General features: G+C 46.7%; 1 protein-coding gene across 2 annotated transcripts; it reads right to left on the bottom strand.

Moving 5' to 3' along the window:
* Positions 1 to 3,370: 3,370 nt before the first annotated feature.
* robo4 (roundabout, axon guidance receptor, homolog 4 (Drosophila)) lies at positions 3,371 to 19,707 on the bottom strand. 2 transcript variants are annotated; one of them, XM_077020460.1, is made up of 19 exons: positions 19,399 to 19,707; positions 14,838 to 15,164; positions 13,835 to 13,992; positions 13,469 to 13,589; positions 12,571 to 12,709; positions 12,207 to 12,334; positions 11,973 to 12,088; positions 11,598 to 11,829; positions 11,311 to 11,432; positions 10,728 to 10,899; positions 10,411 to 10,605; positions 10,287 to 10,329; positions 9,960 to 10,075; positions 9,307 to 9,627; positions 8,832 to 8,936; positions 6,279 to 6,417; positions 5,282 to 5,506; positions 4,507 to 4,847; positions 3,371 to 3,613 (listed from the first exon to the last, which is right to left on the bottom strand). In XM_077020460.1, the coding sequence occupies exons 1-19, from the start codon at positions 19,625 to 19,627 to the stop codon at positions 3,372 to 3,374; spliced, it is 3,471 nt and encodes a 1,156-aa protein (XP_076876575.1). In that variant the 5' UTR covers positions 19,628 to 19,707; the 3' UTR covers position 3,371. The 2 variants fall into 2 exon arrangements, with proteins under 2 accessions (XP_076876575.1, XP_076876576.1); XM_077020461.1 differs by lacking the exon at positions 19,399 to 19,707 and adding an exon at positions 16,658 to 16,954.
* Between the last annotated feature and the right edge of the window lie 1,582 nt (positions 19,708 to 21,289).

Raw genomic sequence — 21,289 nt, 5'->3', positions numbered from 1 at the left:
ACCAAGGATTGGTCTGCGTCCAATCATATCAGCTCCTGGCTGCAATGTGGGACAGATGTCTTAACTCCCTGTGATTCTGCTTACCCATGAGCTATCTGGCCATCATGGCATATGTGTAGGCAGACGCATGCAAAGTCTTGACCTTTATAAACCTATTTCAGATTCAAGCACTCACTCACACACACGCACACAGTCTCCTCCCTGACCATAAATCACAAGCTCATTCATTAGTTGTGTGTGGGGGGGGGAATCCGCCCATCAGGGCCAGAGGGGAGAAGCGAGCAGTCAAAATACAGCACTCCAATTTCCATGTTAATTGCCCAGCCGAAAGATAGATGCTTTTGACTTTATTGTTCGTTTAATGCATGCAAAGTGCATGCGATTGCAGCATTAACACTAGAGAACTTGTTCCGGGGTTAAACATACATTTGGACATTTGACAAGTTTTATGATAAACAAAGGGTTAAATCGATGAGCAATCAAAGGCCAGGAGGAAGAGGAGGAGGAGGAGGAGCAGGTCTTCACCTGCCTGCCTACAGGAGTACTGCTTACAGGATTTAGCTCCCAACCCATTCCAGCTCAGTCAGACTACACACATCTACACTGGTCCAACAGGTCCACTTCAAGCACTTGTGTGACAAATTCTCTTGAATTCAGTTCAAATTCTAGAATTATCCTCAGATCACTGGTCTTTCACAACCAGTGAACCAGGCAATTCACACCAGAATTTTCAACCCAAACACGATTCTAGATTTGCACCGTTCCAGAGTTCTAGTTGGTCACTGCAGCTGTGGGAGGTCTCGTGTTGGTGCCAAGGCCTCAGAAGGACACTTGAATTTAATCCTTTCTGGGGCAGACAAGGGTCACAGAGGTCCAGCTGACGGCTGCGTCCCACAGGCCCTTTCACCCGCGTCCCCCTCCCCCCCGGGTAAGCCACCCCACCCCCACCCCCGAGCCCACGCTCAACTGCACACACTTTCACAGACAGGAGCTTCATTTTAATTTACGGAGGTGACAGATATAGAGGCCGGAGATGATTGCACAGGTGTTGTGCAATAATGACCATTTAGCTTCAGCTTATTACGTCCATGTGTTCTGTATTCATGACAACATGCCACTTCAACAGAACTACTTTGCAGCCGTGTCTGTTCAGACGCTCATCTCCAAAATGATCAGAAAACATGTCAACACACTATCGTCTCTATCAGAAGCTCTGTGTCAGACTCAAAAATTGTGTCCAAAGTATTTATGAGGTCAAACAATTTTTTTGTGGTGTAATCCCTGAGGTCTAACGGCTGTGTTACTGTGTGTGTGTGTGTGTGTGTGTGTGTGTGTGTGTGTGTGTGTGTGTGTGTGTGTGTGTGTGTGTGATGTATCAAGATGACGTTGCATGGCAAAGTGGGACAATAGATTACCAGCAGGCTATAAAAAGATGTATTTTTGGCCACATATGCACGGTACCATAGGTCCTCATGGCACACGAGTGTGTGTGTGTGTGTGTGTGTGTGTGTGTGTGTGTGTGTGTGTGTGTAAGGGGGAGGTGTCATCCTGTGCCAAACATATGGCCATGGACAGTGAATGAAGGGGACTGAGGATAATCCCCCAGCAGTCATGGCATGGTCACGTGTGTGTGTGTGTGTGTGTGTGTGTGTGTGTGTGTGTGTGTGTGTGTGTGTGTGTGTGTGTGTGTGTACCGTATGTGTCAGACATGTGCCAGTATTGTATGATCTGATGCTGAGTGTTTGTAGGAAGGATTGGGGTCCTGGAGTAACGTTCGCCGCATCTAAGCTCAGTCCACACACTCCCGAACTCACGCAATCAGACCCAAACACCCCACAACTGCACACACATCAGCCTCACAGGCCATGCTAAGTCTGGTTTGATAAGAGAGGAAACCAGCCAACCTCTGCTATCACCAAAGCACAGTTTATTTATATTAGCAAAGGCTTTAGCAGGAGCAGTGGAATTAGTAAAAATATGTAAAATAACATTTTAATAAAGCAACCTATAAAATACACGATAGAAGAAGAGATAAGTCATATTAATGTAAGATAATGCTCTATCTACTGAGATAATGCTCTATCCTCAATTTTAACAACTTCCTCTCATTTTGCATCAAATCTCAACTGACATCCATGTCCTTTCGATCTTAATTGCTACATTTTTGTTAATGCTTAATAGACAACTACATTTATCAAAATATTGAAAAGAAATTCTTATTTTAAAAATTTGTATAATATTTTCTGTGCTTTTCAGATGACCATTACATAACAGTGTGCATGATACTGGTCATTAAATAAAAGTATGTACATGTCCTCTTAAAACACAGAATGCTTTTCTTCATTTCAGTGTGGGATAACTGTAAGCATGCTGAAATACACTGCAAAACATAGTATTCTTCTATTCTTAACTAACCTTCCTAAAAAAAGTCTTCATGACCACAATTCAGGTAGAGAAGCTGCCAAAAGGGATTTTGGGAATCGTAGTTCCTGAAAAAGCCACTGATCTAGATCAGGGCTGGGGTAGGTGTCAGGGCTGGGGTAGGTGTTAGGGCTGGGGTAGGTGTCAGGACTGGGGTAGGTGTCAGGACTGGGGTAGGTGTCAGGGCTGTGGTAGGTGTCAGGGCTGGGGTAGGTGTCAGGGCTGGGGTAGATGTCTGGGCTGGGGTAGATGTCTGGGCTGGGGTAGATGTCTGGGCTGGGGTAGGTGTCAGGGCTGGGGTAGATGTCAGCGCTGGGGTAGGTGTCAGGACTGTGGTAGGTGTCAGGGCTGGGGTAGGTGTCAGGGCTGTGGTAGGTGTCAGGGCTGGGGTAGGTGTCAGGGCTAGGGTAGATGTCTGGGCTGGGGTAGATGTCTGGGCTGGGGTAGGACTCAGCGCTGGGGTAGGTGTCAGGGCTGTGGTAGGTGTCAGGGCTGGGGTAGGTGTTAGGGCTGGGGTAGGTGTCAGGGCTGGGGTAGGACTCAGCGCTGGGGTAGGTGTCAGGGCTGGGGTAGATGTCAGGGCTGGGGTAGGTGTCAGGGCTGGGGTAGGTGTCAGGGCTGGGGTAGATGTCTGGGCTGGGGTAGGACTCAGCGCTGGGGTAGGTGTCAGGGCTGGGGTAGGTGTCAGGGCTGGGGTAGGTGTCAGGGCTGGGGTAGATGTCTGGGCTGGGGTAGATGTCTGGGCTGGGGTAGGACTCAGCGCTGGGGTAGGTGTCAGGGCTGGGGTAGGTGTCAGGGCTGGGGTAGGACTCAGCGCTGGGGTAGATGTCTGGGCTGGGGTAGATGTCTGGGCTGGGGTAGGACTCAGCGCTGGGGTAGGTGTCAGGGCTGGGGTAGGTGTCAGGGTCGGTGGTGGGCGCTGCTGTGTCAGACTGGGAAGGCGCGCTGAATTACCGCCTCGAGGTTCTTAGCTGAACGCTCGGCCGGCTGTTTGGGATCTCTCCCCATGGCTCAGTTCTCCCATGCCTGGAGGAAGCTGCAGGTTCTCTGGCCTGTCTGGAGGCTCGTAGCTGGGCCTCCATCTCCTCCACCCAGGCTGTGCTCCAGTCCCACCCACGCTGGGCATCCACCTCCCTGAAACAGTCCCGCGGGGGGAGCAGCATGCTGAGGGGAGACGCTGGTGGAGAGAAATCTGGTGTCACACACACACACACACACACACACACACACACACACACACACACACACACACACACACACACACGGTTTGATAAAAGTAACACAAAAACAATAAAAACAAAGGTGCCTTAAGTCCTGTGCATGCAAAAGGACATTTAAAGAAATTAAGCAGATCGTCAACATCTCGTTCCTGTAAACCCCTACAGGCCATTTCATTTCACTGGGCGTACTCACTCAGAGAAGTGAAAAAAAAAACCAATCTGGTAAATGGGAGGAGAGCAGCTCACGTTGGGAAGACTGACTGGTTCGGCGGTACAGTAAGACCGCGGTACAGCCGGGGGTTAGACGCAAACTCAATATCCTAACACACCCCATTCTTCCCACAACCTCCTCTCTACAGATCCTTGAGCATTAGAGCCAATTGTAGACTAAATTATTACCTGTCTAATTAGCCATCTACTCTCCCTAAAGATTCTGCTAGCTACACAGTCTGGCAGCTGATGTAAGAATCTGTCAATACACTATGATTTCTGGGGATTAAAGGCAGATGTGTGGAAATATGGGTGATGGTAGTAATAACTGTAAACTGTAGCAGAGTTTGCAATAAAATATGCAAAAAGGAGTAGAAACTAGGGGTTAAACCTTAGTAGATACTCTGGAACAACATAAACTTGAAATGACCTACCTTACCCACAAATAACAAAAGCTGAGAAGACCACTCCATCTAGTGGACACTGAAGATAATTGCTATTTTCTATTATATTTTTTCTTATTCTAATTGTTGTATTGCAGCATTAGGACTGATTACCTCCATTTACACAGCAGGTCTAGAAAGGATTTAAGGCCTCGATATATTATACTGCGCCAAGATTCAGAGTAAATGTGCAGTAATAGTGGATGTCCTGCCTGATAACGATCCGCTCATGGGTTCCCCCGTCATGGCCAGAACCCGGGCGAAGTTTGCGTCGTTCATGAACGAGCCGTCTGAGGAGCTGATGATGCTCGTCCTTGCGCTCGGCACGTTTCCCTCAGAGACAGAGCCCCACCCGTTCCACAGCGAGCCCTCCCATTCGCTGTGGCAGGAAGAGGGCGTGCTCCTCAGCGCAACTCTCCGTAGCCCCATTGGCCGAGACTCCTGCTCGTCATCCAGGTCTCCCATCTCCCGGTCAAAGGGCCCACAAATGTACCCAAAAGTGTGTGTGGGCGAAAACGGGCGAGACAAAGAGGGCGATGTCTCCGATAGGGCTCTGAGGAGGAAGACACATATCTGATGAACATCTGGTGATTCACTGGGTTTAATTAGATCATTCATAGATGCCGTTTTCAAAGCATTAAATTTCTAATGCTTAATTAAGAGACCACTATCTGACCTGCGCAGCTCTGAATATATTTCACTTCCTTTGTCAATGCATAAATGCTTTCAATTACCTGCGGCTGACAGAGCACCTCACACTGACTGTCATACTCCACTAAAAAGCACTTAAAGCTGCCTGTAGACATTCTTTATGCCGTCTTTCTCTCTGCCACTCAGTAAAGAGTGGACTAACGAGGTCGAATTCATTAAGGATCATAGTCATATGGATGGATGGATGGATGGATGGATGGATGGATGGATGGATAATAAAGTCCCTCATCTGTGTCTGGTGCCTGTGTCCGTGTCGGTGTATGTGTGTCTCTGTGCCTGTGAGCTGAGCTGTGCTCCGGACTGAGTTCCACACACTGCTGGCCGGCATGCTGCTGCTCCTCCGTGGACAGGCAGAAGGAGGCGGTGGACAGCTGGCTGTAGGAGGCGCTGCGCTGGGAGGGGCAGCCTGTGGCCATAGTGTCCTGGCCCTGCAGAACTGACGCGGTGCACACAGACTGCAGAGAGGCGGTGTCCACCGTCAGCTTGGTGGAGCGGCTGGACCTGCGGACAGGTGATGATGTAATGTATCAATGTGACACTTTACCCAGCGATTAGCTGAGTGATTACTCAGCTTAGCCTGGTCAGAGCCAAGATCAAGGATGGCAACCTGTTTGTGGACATAGTCATTACTTTTCAAAGGCAGAACTGCCATCTATCTATACAGTGCTCCCTCATATCCCACGTCTACAGCCCCTTAACGATTGTATTTTTGGCTCTTAAGGGCAAGCTGGACAACATTCCTTGTGACTACAGTCCCTGTGACTACAGTCTGCATTTTAAAATCTGTTAAAAGTGCCTCTTGACCCGCTTTATTAAAATGGGCCACGAGATGAACGGACTTCCTGGCCCAGAGTGCAGAGGGAGCTGCGACTTCTTCTCCCATTACTGCCTGATGGCTCCATAATGCTGTCTCCAGAGGGCAGGAGTTCACTGCTCCATCACTGCTCCGTCAGTGTCTGCCGGGAGCCGGAGGCGATGGCAGCTATAATAATCCTCCACCCCTGCTGACGTGACCCGGGGGCGGAGTGCTGAGGCGTCTGAGCCGAGGCGAGTGGGAGGAGACCTTTGGACCACAGCCACGGTACAGAAATGCAGACTGTCAGTTGTGAGGGGCTCCTGCTCTGCTCCTGGACAGGTGTACGGTGAACAGCTGATTCTTCTCACACGCCAGCGTCCTGCTATTTCAGCAGGGGCTCCAGCAGGTTGCAGCACTGTGATGTGTGATGCAACGCGGCGGTAAGAGCGTGGAGGGGGCGATCGGTGGCCTGCTCACCCCTCCTCGGAGCTCACGCTCAGGCTGTCGTCCACGGGCAGCGGGGGCGGGCTGGCCATCACGTCTACCAGGTGCAGGGAGGCCGAGTAGTGGAGGATCTTGGGAGATGAGAAAGGCTTGGGCCACTCCGATACGCCACCTACAGGTCAGAGACGGGAAATCAAATCAGCTAACCTTTTACTGTATGTCATGCTATAGGTAGCAACTGATTAAATATATTAATGCATTGCTTGTGAAGATGGAAATGAAATGCAATAATTCCAGATATAATGTTTTGACAGAGACAGTAATCTAGAATCTAGAGTAGAGATGTTTAGAGTAGACATGTTTCAAGTAAACATGTTTAGAGTAGACATGTTTAACCATTTAAAATGTCACTAATACTAAAAACACATATAAAAATAATACAAATTACCAAGACAAAGTACAATACAATCTACAGCCTCAATTAAGAAGATAATCAGCACCTAATATAACTACTAATTAGCCCTCCCACCCAGTATGAACCTGAGGTGGCAACATGACAACAAACACTTGTCTTTTACATTACTGAATGAATGAAAAGTGGGTTTTAAGTAATGAGAGACAGTGTAAAAGCCCGTGAGGAGTGTGTAAATTCCGTGAGGAGTACATCCCATTGGGAAATTTAAATGAAAAGGCAGATTGTGTAAAAGTGGTTGCTTGACTAGGAAGACTACACTGCCCCCTGTAGGCAGACTGTATAGCACTGCACAGACTCTCAGGGCGTACTCACACTAGGCACCGTTTACTGGTTCCGTGCTGGGGCCCGGTTATCCCCCCTCCCCACTCCCCCTCTGGCCTGCACTCACACTGGCTTTATCAACCCGGCCCGAGCACGCTTACGTCATCACAACGTGACTTTATTTGGAATAAAAGCGCGTTCGCATAGGGCTGAACGATTTTGGAAAATAATCTAATTGCAATTTTTTATCTATAAATTGCGATTGCGATTTAAAATCGCGATTTTTTCCCACTGTTTTCAGAAAACTCTGTTTCAGCATTTTTTATACAGCTCAGATACAGGGTTGCCAACTTTTCAAGATCGCTTGGAGTGAGACTTGAACCTGGAGTGGGTGGCGAACGAAATTTGTTGAGCGGGGGGGGGGTGGGGGGTGGGGGATGGGGGGTGTATTATTATTATATCACGATCGATCGATCGCCTGTGGTTGGCGCCAGAGCGAACTAGTAACTTTTTAGTCTAAGACGCTCAATGCGTGAGAGATGGCAGCCCTGCAGGTATAGCAACTTGGCTAAAATATGTGCGTGAGGGCATTTGGTAGCGCATATCCAGTGTGTTTAACAAAGCCATGAAGCCGGGCTTGTTCACTATATTAACGGAGTTCATAGTTCTTTCACTATGAACTCCGTTACTGCCCGAGTTATTTCAGCGTGCCGCTTCCAATTATATCCATAAGAAGTTACACTTTCAAACGGTTCGGTCAGTGAACCCTGTCTGCTGGACCGCGGTCAAGCTATCCGCGCTTTTGCGATTCATCCACGCTTTAAATCGTATTGCGCCTATATGCGTGATTTTACGGTATTTCGCTGCTCACCGCATACTAAAGTTGTATAAGCGCAGAGAAACACTTTTGCGTATTTGAAGACGCAGCACTGGTCGTTGGCATTTTAGCCTTACAAATATCATACGAGGCTTTGTGGTGTTTTTTTTAATGCTGAAGGTTTGTAGTGTTTCCTCGCGTCGTAGCGACAGTAGCAAGGCATGTTTTGCAGGGTACCTGACGTTGAGCAGCATCTTTTTAAAAGCCAAAGTAATTTCACACAACTGATGTGCTGCCCCTCTTTGGTATTAGACTTTCAGTTGTGTCAGCTTCTGTCGAGCCTGAAGCCATTGTGCAACAAGTTAAGGTGCGCTGTGTTAACTTCACTTCTCCACCTCCCTGCCTCCTGCTCGAGTTTGCTCCGTTCGACCTCGGCTCGGCTCGCTCCCAAGTCACGTGACCAGTTTAAATCACAGCCTGTGCGATTAGAGAATCGCGTTTTAAAATATCGCGAGATTATCGCAAATGCAATTAATCATTCAGCCCTACGCTCGCACAACACTATGGAGTTCACGATTCTCTTTTTATTGTATTTTTGGAGTCATTTTGGGAGTGCAGAAACACGGTGCAAGCACAGATTTATCGATAATTTAACACAACAATTGTCTGATAATCGCTTTGCCGCCATGACTGTTTAACGTGAGCGTCGCATCACTGACATCATCACGGTTAACTGATCCGGGCCCGGCCAAACGAACCGTGCTTCGGCAGGGAACCGTGCCTGGGCCCGGATCACAGAGCCTAGTGTGAGTACGCCCTCAGTTATTCTGAACAAACACAGGGGTGCAGTATTGTGAATCTTAAACACCAGCATATAAAACTGAGCATTATAAGACAGTGATGATTTTGAAATTCCATCATTCCAAACATATTGCTAATTTGTTAATAAAGTGATTCAAAGCACCAATACCTTTGAGGCCAGTAGCACATGTGGTAAACAAATTAGGAGAAGATAGAATATAACAACTTGTACCTGGACGCTGGCTGTGCATGTGGGCCTGGCTGTTTGGGGCAGTACGAACCACCAAGGACTGCTGATGGACCGGTCTAAGAGGAGCACTCTTCACCGCATGGAGCTCTAGAGAAGGAGAGAGGGAGAGGAAGAGAGAGAGAGAGAGAGAGAGAGAGAGAGAGAGAGAGAGAGAGAGAGAAATAAATGGGAAGAAGGAGAGAGGGAGAGAGAGAGAGGAGAAGAAAGAGAGAGAGAGGGCCGGTGTACACAGGCATACATAACACATTTTTGAAGATAAAGTAGCCTACATTAAACAGTATCGTTAGTATAGTGTTGTTCGTATTGGTATAGTATTGTTAGTATTCGTATAGTATTGTTAGTATAGTGTTGGTCGTATTGGTATAGTATTGTTAGTATAGTGTTGTTCGTATTGGTATAGTATTGTTAGTATTAGTATAGTATTGTTTTTGGTTTTTTTGCATAGAACTCCTCTCACCTCGTTTACAGTTCTTTTCCCAGGATTCCTTTCGAACCCCCATAATGGGCTGTGCTGGGAGAGCCCGTTTCCATGGCACCACTGGTCCCGCCCTGGTAACGGGTGCCTTGGCGACAGGCTGAGTGATGCGTATGGTCTCCGGGCTCTGAGGTTGCGTGCTGCCGTGTGGCATTTTGGGACATCGAGCTGGACTGTTAAACGTCTTCAGCCCTTTGGCAGTCAGATCCACGTAGAAAGTACCATAGACTCCACGGTTGTCCTGCACGATGGGGACAGCTGACTCAGAGGCACCGGGCTCTTGCCTCGCCGTTACGGGTAGAGCTGTCAAAACAGGGCAAGACAGGCAAGATCTCGTCAAACCTCTCAACGCTAGTGTTCTCTCCAGTGATGATGTCTAGGAAAGAATTATTTTTTCACCTGAAGGACTTCAAACAAGCTAAGTATAAAGTCACATGACCTTACGTGGATTTATGTATTCAAGACAAGCGAGGAAAACACAGTAAAATTTTATTACAGTTTGGGACCATTTGGACAGAGACAGAGAAACATGAAGAGTGGGACATTGGGTCTTGCACAGAATACAGATTGGGAGGCGACTGAAACTGCCTGTGATGTAGCTGATGCCGTAAAGTAGATGACAAGCCGGGACTCACTGCTTGTCCTGAGGCCTGCCGTGTCCTGGCTCTGTGTCCACAGGCTGTGGGACGTCTCACTGATGGACGCGGGCTTCCACGCTCCAGAGATCCACGGGGAATCTGGCGCTGCCATTCTGACAACAACACCCATCCCACCACTGAAGACTGGCCAAAGGATCTCTGTTTGACATACTTACATGCTAACAAACTTTCAAAACATGACTCCAATCTAATTTCGCTATGACAGAGACCACAAAAACATTAAATATAAATGTTTAATATTAGAATGGCTCTAAAGGTTAGCTGACATTTGACCTGTATTTAAAAGAAACCATGTTTAATTACCTGTGCTTGATGATGAGGTCCTCATTAGTCAACTGGTATAAACCTAGAAGCGAATTTAACCTTAAACATTTACACTTAAAATATGAATAGAATGCTGCAGTAAAATGCAAATACTGGTGTTAACCTGCTGTTTTGTGTTGTCCTCCTCCCAAATCAGTGGGTCTCACGTGTTTCCGGTACAGACAAGCAGCTGTAATCATCAGCAGGCACCACAAGAGGGCGCCAACAGTGCCGATAAATACAGGCTCCCTCATTATCGCCAAAACATCCGAGAGACTTAGTGCACTTTTCTGATAAGGAGCTATTGCTTCCCTTGATTCTGAAACAACAGAGAGCACGAAAGGTAGATAATGACACTCATGGTTAATGAAATTAATCTTTAGGTTCCGTATATATCAGTATATCAGCTGACATGCTAAAGAGGGACGTGCATGGGTATACCTATGAGCAGTTTGTACGGGCTGCTCTGGGCTCCCACCCCGGCCCCGTTGACCGCTGCTACGCGGAGCGAGTACTGCCTGCCGGGCTTCAGGGGGCTGATCTCTAGGCTGTGTGTCCCACTGTTCACGGTCCAGTTGAGGAAGTGATGTTCTTCTTCATCTGCACACCAAACCTGACCCGGAACAAACACACAGCTTACTGGACACAGACTACAACCAGCACATTTGAGTTACCAGAGTGAGACAGATGAGTTTGGTAACACAGACATAACTCAGACAGGGCAGGCCATGATCCAGTCTGGAGAGCAACCACCTGGAAAAGTATCACTGATAAACTCAAGGGATGATGAAAGGGTCTCAGTAACCTAAATCACTAAAATGCATCGACCATGGACAACTGCCCAAGGCGCCTGACTTGAGCCCTAACCCAGTCCACACTGAACAACTGGTCTAGCTCTAAATAATAGGACACACATGACTTCTTCAGATCATAGGTAGGGTCTCTCTGTGTTGCTGTGTGTGTGTGTTGCTGTGTGTGTGTGTGTGTGTGTGTGTGTGTGTGTGTGTGTGTGTGTGTGTCTTACCTGGTATCCCTGAATGATCCCATTGTGAGCCTCATGAGGTGGTGGTTCCCAGCTCAGGTATGCTGTGTCATTACGGTCTGCAGGTACCGTTATGGACACTCCTTGAGGTGGAGCGCCTGGAACTGTGAAGATGGAGTATAACTACCACTGCAGACAAGCCCTGCAAAGCCAATCAGCACCATCCACTGTTGCTAAACACTGTTATCTAATACAACAACATTCTTCATTTTGTCTTGGCCTTTTTAGCTCCATATTGTATCAACGCCCTGGCCGGTGAGGGGCTCTACCTGTCTCTGGCACTCTCAGGTGCCGGGTATTGCTCTCTCTGCCGTACAGGTCACCGCCGTAGGGCCGCACTTTAAACTCGTACTTGTAGCCCCTCTTCAGGGGCCCTGCGCTGGCCTGCAGGGCGGGGCGGGACACTCTCTGAGCAGCCCAGTCTGACGTGGCAGGTAGGATGGAGCGATAGAGCACCTCGAAGCCCTCCAGGTAGAGGAGCTGGGGGGGTGCAGACTGCAGCTAACCAAGGGAGAAAGAGAACCGCGTTCACTATATCCCTCCAAAAACGCCTCCGCCATGTCTCACTAAATGAGGTAATAATAATAATAATAATAATAATATATTATAATATATTATAATAATAATATATATATAATAATAACCTTCCATATGACTTGTGAGAGGTTGGTGGCGGTCCTCAGGACGGTGACGTTCTCCAGGGTGACACGTAGAGCAGACAGCTCTCTGTGCAGATCCCTCTGCCTGCTGCTGGTTCCGTCTGCAGCACACACAGTCCAAACGGGTTCACTACACACGCACACGTCGACTCGAGTAAAAGCGAGGCCACCGGATAGGGTTCGTGACAACAGTAATCATATATCATAATAATCTTTTACCTTCCACAAACAGCTGAGCACTGGCTGTAGCAACACCTACAGCATTGGCCGCAGTGCAGGTGTAGCTGCCTGCGTCCTGCAACGTCACATAGTGGATCTGAAGACTGTGGTCTGGATTAACCAAATACCTAACACCATTATACAAGGTAAAAACAACACTCAGATACGGCTGCACCATAAAGCTCAACATTGAGAGAACATTAGAAATGTTTCCTGTGGTGTTTCCTATGGTGTTTCTTATGTCATTTCCTATGGTGTTTCCTATGGTATTTCCTATGGTGTTTCCTATGGTGTTTCCTATGGTATTTCCTATGGTGTGACCTATGGTATTTCAAAAAAGGGGCCTTGGGCCTGTGTTCCTGACCTGCCGTTGGGCAGAGGACCCTGGTCTCGGCTCCAGTCCACAGTGGGCATGGGGTCTCCCTGAGCCTGGCAGTGGAACTGTGCCGACTCCCCCAGCCTGACGGAGACATCCTGGGGCTCACGCAGCACCACCGGCTTCTCTGGAAGGACACAGCCTGTTTTACTCCACCCTCACCCACACTTTACTCCACCCTCACGCGTGTAGCTCCTTCAGCATGAACTGGAGTGCAGCGCTTCAATGGTGTCATTGACTGACCTTCCTCCATGCTCATGCAATGCACAGTTTACATTAGTCGTCCATAACACCTTCATCTGAGAGTCCTGCCCACAAAACCACCCCAGTGTTTCAGAGTCAGTGGTCATGCTGTGGGGGGGACAGTGTCCCACCCACTGACCCAGGCAGCAGCGGTCCCGAGGTGTGTGTGTGTCCAGGAACTGACCAATGAGACAAGTCTATAATTCTACACCTTCTACACCATAATGAAGCTGTGGGATGAAAATTCATAAGAATCATTAACATAGGGCTGCTAGTGTTCTGAATCATTACCATAGGGCTGCTTGTGTTCTAAGCACATAAACACATCCTGGCCTAATAACCAGATTTAAATATCAGTTCTTGGGTGGCCTAAGATACAGAGTACAATAGATGAATTTTCTAAAAAGAGTCTAAGGTCAGCATTTCTAATTCAGTGACTATTGAGTGCAAAATAGAATGTGAATTATTTTATTCAGAGTCACAGTTGTGATTGTAGGTTTTCTCTGTGCCTTTAGGACATTTGTTGAGATGCTGAGGTGTTTATAGTATTAGTAGTTTGTTTATGTATTGCTGGTGGTATCAGTGGTATTAATGAGATGATGATGATTATTATTATGATGAAGATGCTGATGATGAGGCTTACCCAGGACTGTTAACCTTGCTGCTCTGCTCTCTCTAACAGCAACGATGTTGGAAGCAACACACACGTAAACTCCCGAGTCCTCTCTACGAGCTGGAGCTATTATCAGCTTCCCACTCAGCTCCTGACCACCAGGATCAAAAGAAAGAAAGAAAGAAAGAAAGAAAAAAGGGAATAGATGGGAGGATGCTGAAGAAGCAGATGGGTCACATTCTTAACCGCGAGGTGCTCAAGGCTGATAGCGCTGCTTTGGTTCAGCAGTGTGGACACTACAGAACTATTTGGTATTAGCGCCCTCTACTGATAAATGCCAAAATCTGCCAAGGCCTCAGTAAATATCATATGATGCAGAAAATGTCAAATTATCACCGTGTAATGTTCATCTGAGGTATTGATGAGCACGCCGTCTTTCTTCCAGGTAATGTTGGGTTCAGGGTACCCTAGAGGCGAACTGCAGTTCATCACAGCCATCTCACCCTGGGCCACTTCAGTGTCACCCGGATGCATGCGAAACTCGTCACGCAGAGCTGCGAACCAGAACAACCTATCAGTCTCCTCGTTTCAGAGGAATATGGGTATTTGGAGGGCTTTTGACACAGCTGTCCTTGCGATAAGTGTAGTGGATGCTTCTCTACCAATCACCCAAAATGCAGTGCGGTTTCTAAGGGTGTGCAGATTAGTGTCTGACTGTCAGATTGTCTTTGGAAATGCAACATGTGGCCAAAAGGATACGAGTATTTGAGTTGTGATATAAGTGTTGACCTCTGATGCAGAGTTCACTAAAAAAGGACTTCTGTTCTGTAGCTTCTGGCCTAATGTACCCATGTCTGTGGACATCAGGGTGATGTCTCTGCCAGCCCTGTGGAATGCACCACTTTGTTTGAGCTGCAAACACAGTGTGCTGCTACAGCTCAATTAATGCACTGTTTGCTCAGGAAACAAACTTTGACATTTGACCTGGGCTCATTTCACTGTCTTCAGAGCTTCCGCAGCCGCTGAGCACCTCTGACCTCTGGTTTTAATACCCGTTTAAACAGTAATTAATGCTGCTTAAGATCATTGATTTGTGTCTTGTCTGATTAGGCAGATGAGCAAAGAAATGTCCTGGGAGCACGACCGCCCAGCGGGACACCACACGGGACACCACACGGGACACCACACAGGACACCACACGGGACACCACACGGGACACCACACAGGACACCATACGGCAGCCTCACGGACCGCATCACTACAATCACCTTTTGTGTTTCAGGGTTATTGTAAAACCCTTTTGTCTATAAGCCATTTATTTGCAGTGATTAATCATTTTTAAAGCAGAAAAAACACATAATCTGTGTCATGAGTAACAAATCCACGGGCGAAACATCACCTGCTATGCGCAGGGTGGCGTTGCGGCTGGTGGCCGTGCCCAGACTGCTGCGGGCCACACAGGTGTACACAGCCTCGTGGGCCTGGCTGCCCCTCCCGGGGGCGACCCTCAGGAAGAAGAGGCTGCCCTCGGGCAGGATGATGGGTCCTGACTGCCCCACAGTGCTTTGCAGTTCCAGGGGGACGCCGTTGCGAAGCCACTGGATGGAGGGTTTGGGGTTCCCCTCCGCCCGGCAGGACAACGTGGCTGGATTCCCCACCTGCACCATCACGTCCGCAGGGTGGTGTATGATACGCGGCAGCCCGTCATCCACACGCAGTCTGGAACCTGACAAACACAAGGGGAATCCTTTTACATTTGAGCGCAACTCATTGGCAAAGACAGGTGTCGCTTATCACTGTAGTGACTGTATGTATAAGAAATGATCAATACATCCACGTGGTATCCAGATACTAATGGCACATTTTCCAAACAGGATGTTTTCCGAGGTAGGATGTTGTCTCAGAGCACACACACTGTCACGTCAGCGAGGACCACAGCACAGCTCCTGATCTAGGGCTGTACTGGGTGGACGCTATCTGACATGCTTGCTGCTGAAGACCAGCCGGTGAGAAAAAGAGGGAAATGTTTCCTGCGTGGGCTGAGAAAACGGGGGATCAACACTGTGTTGTCCACACATGAAGAACAAAAGGGCTTTTACTAAACACAATCAGGAACCAGCAGGACATCCGTCACCTGTGCACAGAGACCCGGGAGCAGGAGTCAGTCACAGCTATTACTGGCTTGCTTACAATGGCCCTTTACACATACTTGCCAAAACACGCCAATCACATCATCAAGGGATGCTTGTCTGCCAAACAATGCAACACACTTTACTGAGTTTTGGAGTATAACCCTGGAAGCTATTATCTGGCAAAGCCCCTTAGAAAGCCAAAACCTGACTAGAGAGGTCACCAGGTTGTGTTTTATCGCTTCTTACATTGCTAGCTTTTTTTGTGTGTCCTAAATGTGCATCTGATGCCAGACCTTTGAAGGGTCTCTTCCAACACTAACCTAACGCTAGTCACGAGGAAGAAAAGGCTCTGCGATGTGAATTAGAAGGAGATACATTCTTGGCAAATCTGTCTTCAGCTATAAAAAACATTTCTATTGTTTCATGAGCAACTATTTCCTGAAAAAGCGGAAACTTTCAGCCTATAACCCTGTTGTAAATCTTACTGCATGGAGGAATTTCAGGAAATCTCTGAACAAAAATTCAAGAATAGATTAATGCCTTCTACAATGAAAAATATTAACTGTGTCATCCATAACATACAGTAGATTAAAAAAATGACCTGACATTGTGTTTACTAAACATTAAATTGGCATTTTCCTGATTGGTTCCACGCGAGTTCATAACTGGCCCTGTCTGAAGCCCAGCAGGTGGTTTTCAACACTAAAACATTTTAATACTTTGTCACCCAACTTATAAACTCATTGCAAACAAAGTATAGAAATCAAGCATTTAATCCACAGAGAAAAGGTATGTCAATGCAAGCACAAAACATACCTCTATTTAACTAAAATCTGAGTCTGTTTGTCCTACTATCTGATATTACCAGCACGCTATTTCAGTTCAATTTAAAGTGAGTTCAATAACACGATAAAACTCTAAAACAAGAACGGAATTGCTGTAAACGATAGTGTCTTCAAAACGGTAAGTAATATTAGTTATGGTGCTCTCCATAACTGTAAGTAATACAGAGTTGCCTGTCGTTTGTGTTGTACATAAGACAACATAATACCTGTGATATAAGGACGACATAACAAACCCTGCTTACCTTGAAGGTACCGGACAAACACGATAACCAAACAAACCCTGGAAATCAGAAGTCCTCTCATTATATGGAAACCGATTATAGCTATTAAAAACCGTGTAGTTCCATTTAAACTTCCGGGACGATGCGGTATTGAGTGATTTTCACACAAACAGACATTAATCCTGCTTTAGTGAGCCCCTCTGATCACCGCCATAACATCGAGTTAGTTTAACGGTCTTCACTCCGGACTCTCTCTGCCCGCGTTAAACGAGGCGCCATTCGCGTTTGGGACACTCCCTGATGACCGACCACTGTGGGAAAGGTGACAGCTCAGTGTTGGATTTACTCTCTTATCAGGCACTTGGTGTGAAACTGGTCAAATAGATTGAAATGTAAATCTATATCAATACGGGCATTGCTTCGCACAATCCCACTGATTTATACTGGCCATAGAATTGTATTTATTTATTTTTTTTACAAAAGCTCTATCAGCAGGGCAGTACTCTACAAGTCTAAACATTATTGGTTTGAAAATTCATTCTTATCTAATCACTCCATATAATTACTTAATAAAAGTAGCTGTGTGTTTCCATCAATTTTACATCTGTGTACTCTGCCACACAACCAGAGAAGCAAAGGAAACAATACAAAACAATACAAGGAAGTGTGTGTGTGTGTGTGTGTGTGTGTGTGTGTGTGTGTGTGTGTGTGTGTGTGTGTGTGTGTGTGTGTGTGTGTCCAAGCAGTGACTCAGGCTGAGATCACTGACATGTCCTGCTATACAAAGTGGTTTTATGAAGCATGCACATGCACTTTTTCATACAACTTAAATGCAACAAGCAAAAAAGGAATAACTTAGAAATTGCATCAGATCTGGTGTGACACCTTTCATTTTTTTACTAGGACAGGAACTTTTCATAACTGTACACCCATTAATGCTATTCTCCATATTCTGCGCTATGGTCAGCAGAAATATTACAAAGAGTAATGATTTCAGTTATTACAGTTACGATTATTACAACCCGTCTTCATAAAGCATCATCAGTAAAAAGACTTAAGTGACTAAAATGGAGCTGACAGATTAATGCTTGCCTGCCTCGGTTACTTTTAAGTCTATTTAAATGCGCCTTCCGAGGGGTTAGAGGGAGGATGATGGAGGAGAATAGAGAGGGCAACAAGGAAAAAGAGGAAGAGAGAAGGAGAGAAAGGCCAAGCCAGCAGCACTTCATTTTCCCCCTAACCAAGCCCCAAATAAAGAGCAGTTTAGTCAACAGTCCATTGTTGCTTTAAAAGGCCCCGGGCCTTCTGTGATAGACGTGTATTGATCCAGAGATCACGGCCCCGATCGGCCACACATCGACCAGGCTTCACCGCCAACAAAGGACCGGGGCGGTACGCCGGACCGTTGTGAACGACAGAAGATTTATTTGTTCAGAAGCACCAATACGATATGTTTTCTTTTTCAGTTTTCTCATGCTAACACTAGACAAGAACTAAAATGTGATAAGTTGGAAGGCTGTTGTAACTTGTGGATGAGCTTTAATCTAAAGCAATAATTTGCTATAATTTACTATTATAAAAATGTATAAAGACATTAAAAGAAATGACACCGTTTTGGTAAACATGCTGTTAGTGGGCCAGTCATGTGAACCTGACATCATCTTTCACATTCCAAGAGTTTCTTCATTAAAATTGCAAATTACAAAAAACATTTTAGTCAGTGTGTGATCTCTAAGAGGGACATTCCACAGAACTTACGAGTTTAGACTCTCATCTGAATGTGGTTAAAATTTAATAAAAGAAAAAAATATTTTTTCAAAATTAAAAGTGAAAAGTACTTTTTTGTTGTCAGTGGCTGTTACTCATCAAGAACTAACCATGATAGGATAATACTTTTAAGGGGAAAAGATATTTTGGCTTTAAAAAATCACTCATCACTATTGCTACATCTATAATTATGTGGTTCAGCACTTTTTGCACAAGTCAAAACAAATATCTGTATTAAGTTCAGGAGGGAAATACCTCCATCATTAGCTGTGCCTGTATCCAAACACTCACTGCTCTCACTTCCCAGACATTTCAAACACTTCTGAAAATTAAAATTAAAATCCCCCAATTAAAATGTCAAACATTTGTTTCACAGTATGTCCACAGCTATGTTTAATTTGAAAACATCTTAAATAGATTCAAACAACATTATCGGTGGAATTGAATAGCATATCTTTTATATATAATTGAGTTATAATATCCATGAGAAAGTATTCAGTGCTGACTCTGAATCACTTAAAGGAGAGCTAAATGAGCAAACGAGAAACCATGCTGATTAAAGAGTTTAAGAAGTTATCTAAAGCACTGATTTCATGCCCTAGCCCCACATTGACCCACACACACACACACACACACACACACACACACACACACACACACACACACACACAAAACACACATTCTTGTCAATGATTTTGCATGAGCAGAGCCATGACATTCCCGACAGAGAATGGAGAACATAATTTAATCAGACACGTCTTAATCCATGCAAAACTCATATTCTTTTCAATCTTTCTATTATAATTAATACAAATGAAATCTATTTTTGTGTATTCCAAAAACATGGCAAGGAAAGTCACAAAAGGAAGAAGAGCAATAGATTCACCCTTGATCACATTAAAGATCAACAGGTGGCAGAGCTGAATGATCCAGACTGAGAGGTGGAATGCTGAAAGGAACATTAAGAAGAAACCAAGAAGTTCTCCACATTTTACCTCTCCTGCGAGGAGCCCTGTCCCTGAGCAAAGGTTGCTCATGTTCCAGACGGTGATCTTGCCCTTTGCCCTCTGACCTATACGACCCTCGCGCCACCTGCGGCTGGCGTTCCCCAGACAAACAGGTGCAGTGGCATCGACAGCGGCCGGATGCCTCCACCCAGTGGCCGGATGCCTCCACCCAGGAGCTCAGCCACGTCAGACAGAGGAGCCACAGGAAGAGCTGCATCTTCAGCTGAAGGAGTTCCTCTCTAAAACACTCTGCACTGGCATCAAACGCTCAAGCTTCCCCTAGGACAGCGTCCCTGCACAGGCCAAGCCCGGACCCCCTGGACCCCCCGGACCCCCCAGCCCCCCGCTGCTACCCACAGACCTGCGCTGAGTTATTTCAAGATTGCGATAAAGAATGTTTTTTTTTTCCTTTATATTCCACCATTGCTTTGTGTTCACTCTCCCTCCCTAATTCTGTCTCTCTCTTTCTCTCTCTCCCTCTCCCCTTCTCCCCCCTCTCTCTCTCTTTCTCTCTCTCCCCCTCTCTCCCTCTCTCTCCTCTTTCTCTGCTCTCTTTGCTTTCTTTTGGGAAAGAAGTTAGAGGAAACAATGATTGAAAAACAAGTTGGAGACCCCATGCTGGGAGCGAGGGAGAGGAGGAGAGGAGGAGAGGGATGGGGTTCTGTCTCCTCCAACAACATCTGTGTCATTCGTTCTGCACGTACCAAAGATAGAGAACAAGGCCGGGCCTGGGGGGGCGAGAGAGGAGAGAAGAGGGGAGGGGAGGAGAGGGGAGGAGCGAGGAGGAGGGATGGGGGGAAAGGGGAGGGGGAGAGGAGAGGGAGGCCATGCCTTCTTTACTGAGGAGGATCTCTTCCATTAATCAAGTGTCTACTAGTTGACTGATCAAATACTTTACAATGCCAGTTTCTCCCACTCAAAACATCAAACAGTAAAAAAGAAAAGGCATTTCCATCATGGCAGCCGTTTTGGGGAAGTCAGACGCCCTCCAGTCCCTGCGTTCCTCCATCGTGCCACTCCCCCGAAGACCAGGGGAGGAGGAGAGGGAGTGTTTTCAAACACGGCTGACCTCCCCGATGGCAGCGCTGGCCCGACCGGTGTGAAGAGCTCTGCTTTTGTGCCCATTCACAGCCTCCAGGCTCAGCTCCGTCTCACGCTCCGTCTCACGCTCCGTCTCACGCTCGCCTTTCGTCTCCTCCGCCTGATGAAAACGTTGAACGTTGAGCAGCCGAAATTGCTAACGCAAACTGGAACATTCTCGATTGTTAAGCAGAGGTTGTTCAGAAAAAAAGAGGGAGTGTCATTCAAGTTTCCACCCCAAACATATCAATTAATCTGACAGCAGGACTCTTGTAGCTCTTGATTGCTGAGGGGAAGAGGGGACTGAGAATGGCATAAAAGAGCCATTCGCCTGCTTCTCATCAGCGGCCAGACAGTCCAGGGAGCAGTTGCCCTACGTGCAGAGAGACGGCAAATTTGTCCTTGCCCAATGGCACAGTTTGAGGCTCATACATCATTGTGGCTGAGTGGTCAGAATCAAACAGGAGAGAGAAAGCGATTAGTCTCATAGTGGCAGGTCCAGTGTCCCTCCCTCCATGGTTGCTGTAACTCTCACTCTGAACACAAGGACCACGCTGGGCCGAGCGGTTGGACGCGTTCCGGGTTCAACACTCACGTGCCCCTGACTAATCTCAGACCGTAGGCCACACAAAGTGTTGTTAGAAGAAGAACTTTAGGGTCACAACCGATTGGCCTTCATTGGCGTTCACAAATAGAAAGATAGCCCTGCGCTAGGTCAAGGGTTCACATGATTTGAATAATATTTATGCATTTTTTAAGGAAATCAACATTACAATGGCCAAAAACACATCATAAGATA

Source organism: Brachyhypopomus gauderio, chromosome 10, assembly GCF_052324685.1.
Source record: "Brachyhypopomus gauderio isolate BG-103 chromosome 10, BGAUD_0.2, whole genome shotgun sequence".
In the NCBI taxonomy this organism is placed as follows: Eukaryota; Metazoa; Chordata; class Actinopteri; order Gymnotiformes; family Hypopomidae; genus Brachyhypopomus; species Brachyhypopomus gauderio.
This window is presented reverse-complemented; position numbering and strand designations above follow the sequence as displayed.